The sequence below is a fragment of the Aplysia californica genome, unplaced genomic scaffold (genome assembly GCF_000002075.1).
Source record: "Aplysia californica isolate F4 #8 unplaced genomic scaffold, AplCal3.0 scaffold00141, whole genome shotgun sequence".
Classification (NCBI taxonomy): Eukaryota; Metazoa; Mollusca; class Gastropoda; order Aplysiida; family Aplysiidae; genus Aplysia; species Aplysia californica.
In genome coordinates, this window is record NW_004797411.1 from 529,106 (window position 1) to 533,944 (window position 4,839).

Below are 4,839 nucleotides of genomic sequence, written 5' to 3' on the forward strand. Positions count from 1 at the left end.
CGTAAGGTAGCGACTTACGCACACACACATACACACACATACATTCACACACATAGGCCTACATACATACACACTCACACACTCACACACATATACATGTACATACATACATTCTCACATACACACATACAAACACAAACACACGCACACACACATATTCTCTCTCTCTCTCTCTCTCTCTCTCTCTCTCTCTCTCTCACACACACACACACACACACACACACACACACACACACACACACACACACACACACACTCACACACACTCACACAAACATATGCACACCTATTTTTATCCTTGTCATTCTCCAACATTATTTGTCAGCTTTGTTCATCTATGAAATTCCTTACACTTTGTATTTTTTAATAATATTTAATTTATTACTGTGTGACACATGTTTTAACTGTTTGAGTAGATAGGGAGAAGTGATGCACCCTATAGTTTTATTAGACACTTAACACAAAGACCGTGGTTCTCAAACGTTGAGGTCTGAGCTCTATAAGAGGTGTTAGTGGTGGGGTATGTGTGTGTGTTTAGTAGGGTGGGGGGGGGATGACATTTATGCCGGGGGAGGGGGGGGAGTGAGAGCGGGGTGGGGGGGGGGGGGTGGCAGGAGAGGACATTTATGCCGGAAAAGGAGATTTTTACGTTTGGTCTATTGATATATATCTTTAAGTTTGTGGCTTGAAACCTGAGTACTAATGACACATCATCATTCGACCAAGAGTTGTTGTATAGCGGTAAAGTTTTTCATCTAGTGCACACCAAAAAAAACATGAGTTCGATTCTTTGGTGGACTCTTTCTTCTCCACTGTGGTCTTTAGATTCATAGAAGTTTGGAATTTTGGTTTTGGAGGGAAACTCGTTTACTTTCATTTCAACCTCCTTTGTTACAGAATGGTTTTATGCCACTCAAAGATATTGGTGAAAACCCAGCTTTCCTTGCTTTAGCAGAAATAAAAAAGGAAATCTTTTGATGTTTTCGAAAACCAGGCGCGGTTTGGCCATAGAGCACAGTAATGCAGTGCCCCTAAATATTTTAATGTTCTTTTACGTAAAGCACCCTTATTTAAAAGAAGCCAGAAACAAACTTTAGCCAAATATTATATCAAAACAAGGTCCTCACTGGCGCTGTAACTGTCATTTTTGTGTCTATGGCGCCGTAAAGCATCTACGATGCCATGCCAAAGTCCACGCGCATTAACTAAGTGGTAACCTGACCTATAAATCGCTATTTAGGATAACCCAAAGGATGACGACACTCGCTGCGAGTTTGGCGGTACATTAAGATTAAATAGATGGCACATCTCAAATGTGCTCTTACTGAACAGTGCCAAAATATAGCCCACAGTAGGCAGTCTTGAAATATACGCGATAGTCTGTACACTGTTCTAGCCTATGCCAAAATGATGTGAGGCCCGGAGCAATCCAGCAGAATGCTCGAGTGAATTATGATTGGTTCATTGTCTTGCCACTATTTTTGGTTACTCCGTGACTGTGAACCTGAGGAGGGTGAACGAGACATACTTAAGTCAACGTTCTGTGAGTTGTGTATTTGGATGGTTTTGTAGTGTAGTGGTGAAAGTTATTACTTGAGTGTTCAGTTCAAATGCAGCCAATGCAGGATGAACGAAATTGATGTTTGGCTAACAGACAAATTTAGTTCCAGAAATCAAATCGACAAGTAAAAAGAATGAAACAAAAAGCACGAGGTCCTCCCCCACCAACCCATTTACTATTCCCTTGACCATCTTCAGCATGCTTAATTGTGCAAGCCCACTTTATAGCCCCACGAGTCGCCCCTGTCGGAAATGTCACTTTTTCAAGCCAGGGACTTGAAATAACTGACTTCTAACGCCAGGTGTCTCTTTCAAACGGCCACCTTTCTCTCTCTTATTCTTCTCTCTTTCCACAGTCAGTTTTAATTGCACTATTTTTTAAATCAAAATTCTCATCGTTCATAGCAATCGAAATCATGATAATCTTTTAACATGATCATTCTTAATACCTAAAGATTCTTTTAAAAATATCCTTTTCGAAGTTCATCGGCTTGCATTTTGATCGGTAAAAAAACAAAACAATGATTGGCCCCAAGGCGTGTGGCTGTACTTGGGGCAAACCTTTGATCTCAAACTTAACTTCAAAAATTTTATGCAAATACGTAACGCTGTCTGCATGTGCAATTATACAAATTATTAGTTGTTTTTTTCAAACACACTTTAATCTACTTGTGTATTTCACAGAGTTGATTTATTTTGTTGTGCCTTGTTGTATAGAACGTGTTTGTGTTATTCGGACAGTGCGAGTCTTCTGTTGAGTAATTTTCGCATGTTTAGGAAGCAAGGTGGCCTTTTTCAAAATTGCCTTTTGGTCGGGTACTTCCAGTAGGCATATTATTTTTGTATAGTTTTACTGTTCTGACATTGTATTCAGTGATGAATTAGGAAAACAAGCAACTCTAGTCGACCATATTAGGACACTCGGCGGTATTAAAAACAAAAACTATGTGTGAGTTAAAGAAAAAACTAAATATTTCTACGCTCATACAACTGACTTGAAATATTTAAATATTTGAACAAAGCGAAAGAATCAAACTTCTGGAATGAAAAAATCTATTGATATGTAACTGATAAGTTTTCATAAAGTTGTTAATGGAAGAAAAAAGGCTGTGAATGTAATCTTGTGATTTGTGAAATTGAATATTTTCCATGAATTGTAAATGTGATTATAATGTCTTGAAAAGTGAATCATGTTGGTACGAATACGAGATGAGAATGGTAGATAAATTGGCTTTTGTGTGTAAACACATTGAAAACAGACGATTAAATTTTGTCGAATTCAAAACGTGCAGCCATTCGACTTTAAAGTATAATTATTTGAAAAGTACATCTAGTATCTTTTGTTACGAAATAACTCAATGTAGAAACCTTTTATTACTTTTTATTGATATGTATATAAATGTCAAATAAACTCACTATTGGACTTTCGACTTCCACAAATTTCACCCCGTGTACCCCCTATTGTACTAGGTCAGCATTATACTTAGGTCCGATTCATGTGACACGGACATTTCGATACCCAAAGTGAATAGACGAATGTTTCTAACATAATATGTACAAAGACATAGATCTAGTCGGCATGTTTCTTTCATGTACCTGTATTTAAAACCAAGTGTTAGGGGTGAGTTCTTTAGCGAAAGGAAGACCGTTTTTGCCAATTTATTTTAGATGTTGAAATGGAAGCCAATGCACGTGTTTCATTTTCTGTTCAAAGCACTTTTTAGCTGACAGTCATAGTTTGACATAATAAAGTTTGAGAGAAGGAAAAAGTGTCTTAGTTGTTTATTGTCTGGAGAAAACTAAATATGGGGCCGAGATGGTCAATTGCTTTTGTTGAGCAACGCACTTCTATGAAGTTCTTTTTTTTTTTTTATAGTAGAGGGTTTTACGGCGCTCGCAACTGCATAAGTGAGGCAGCGTGGTGGAATCAGGCTCTCGTCAAAATAATCAAAGTGAAGAAACTTGCGCTTTTCCGCAGGTTTGTGAATTTGTATGAAAATTTTGTTTTTAGGCTCAACACCTTTCATGTTCATTAAAGAGCTCATTTCTGTGTGGATTTTTCTGAAAAACGTTGATTAAAGGCACAAAAAATTTGATTTTTGGGTTACCACGGACTCTTAAGCTAAGGAAATAAATAATCTTTGGCGGCCAATTTCTCACTAATTTTACCTCTAAAAACAGGTGACTCCCACCTTCTTCCTTCACAAATATCTCGACTTGGATTCAAGATAAATGGATATTTTTTTCAACCAAATAAAGACAAGTGAACAAGCCTTAACTCATTGGAGTCGCGCTATACTTGGCCTTGCGCGCTTATGAAATCGCATGATTTTGGGGTATGTTCAAATGCACATAGCTCAAAAACCGTACAAGATAAAACAAATCTGTTTGCAGATTCTGAAAGTAGGAGGTTGAAGGCACAAAGAATAGTGAATGAGGAAAAAAAATAAAGTTCTCTCTGAGTGGATTGAAAATCTAGAAAAATTGGGGGCAAAACTTTTGTTTTCACACTAAAACATCATCATATTTGGTCATATAAATTGGCATAAAACATAAATAGAAGGCAAATCAACATATTTATTGTAAAAAAAAATAAAAAAAATGAAAGATATAATATATGACAATTCTGATGAGAATGACATGAAATGATAGGTGGGGGGATGATGATGATGATGATGATGATGATGATGATGATGATGATGATGAAAAGATGATGGCTGAAAAAAACAATATTCAGGCATAGTGTTCTTTGGTATGAAAGATTTCAAAACACGGATGGACACAGAGTGCCTTGTTGCACTTGCTGCATTCAAATTGTGTCACTTTCCTCTTGCTTTTCTGGGTTTTGTGGTTGTCACCTCCAGAGATGGCCCGAGCGTAGCAGACCACACATGCCCGCTGCATTTTCTTGTCATCGACTACGATTGGTGAAGGAAAATGGCGCTCCACCAATCGATTGAGATCGTGTGGCTGTGGTGGAGCTTGCTGGTCCTCAGGAATGGACGCCAGAGATCGGCAAACAGACATGACAAATTTCTGCAGCTGCATGGTCTTCTTCCTGTGTGATCGTCGATGCTCGTTGTACAAAATGTGCGATTGCACCATTACGAGTGTCATTAGGTGAAATGCTAGTTTCTCCCAATACTTTACAGTCTTCCTGTGAAGAGGATGGTACGAGATCATCTGAACGCTGTGATCTACTCCTCCCATGTTTTGGGTGTAGTCGCGAACAGCTGCTGGCTTTATGGTGTCTGCTGTGCGTGTCCGGACAGGTACCAT

General features: G+C 38.3%; 2 protein-coding genes across 2 annotated transcripts in view; one reads left to right on the top strand and one right to left on the bottom strand.

Moving 5' to 3' along the window:
* The window catches only part of LOC101858262 (PDZ and LIM domain protein 1), a 27,821-nt gene extending 27,731 nt beyond the window's left edge, over nt 1–90 (top strand). Inside the window, exon 3 of the mRNA XM_005096890.3 lies at nt 1–90. This exon is cut by the window's left edge and continues 498 nt beyond it. The gene's annotated coding sequence lies outside the window, so the exon portion shown is untranslated.
* A 4,203-nt stretch (nt 91–4,293) lies between these two features.
* LOC101860973 (piggyBac transposable element-derived protein 4-like) lies at nt 4,294–4,839 on the bottom strand. The gene has a single exon (XM_005096902.1). It carries the CDS (start codon nt 4,837–4,839, stop codon nt 4,294–4,296), a length of 546 nt encoding a protein of 181 aa, XP_005096959.1.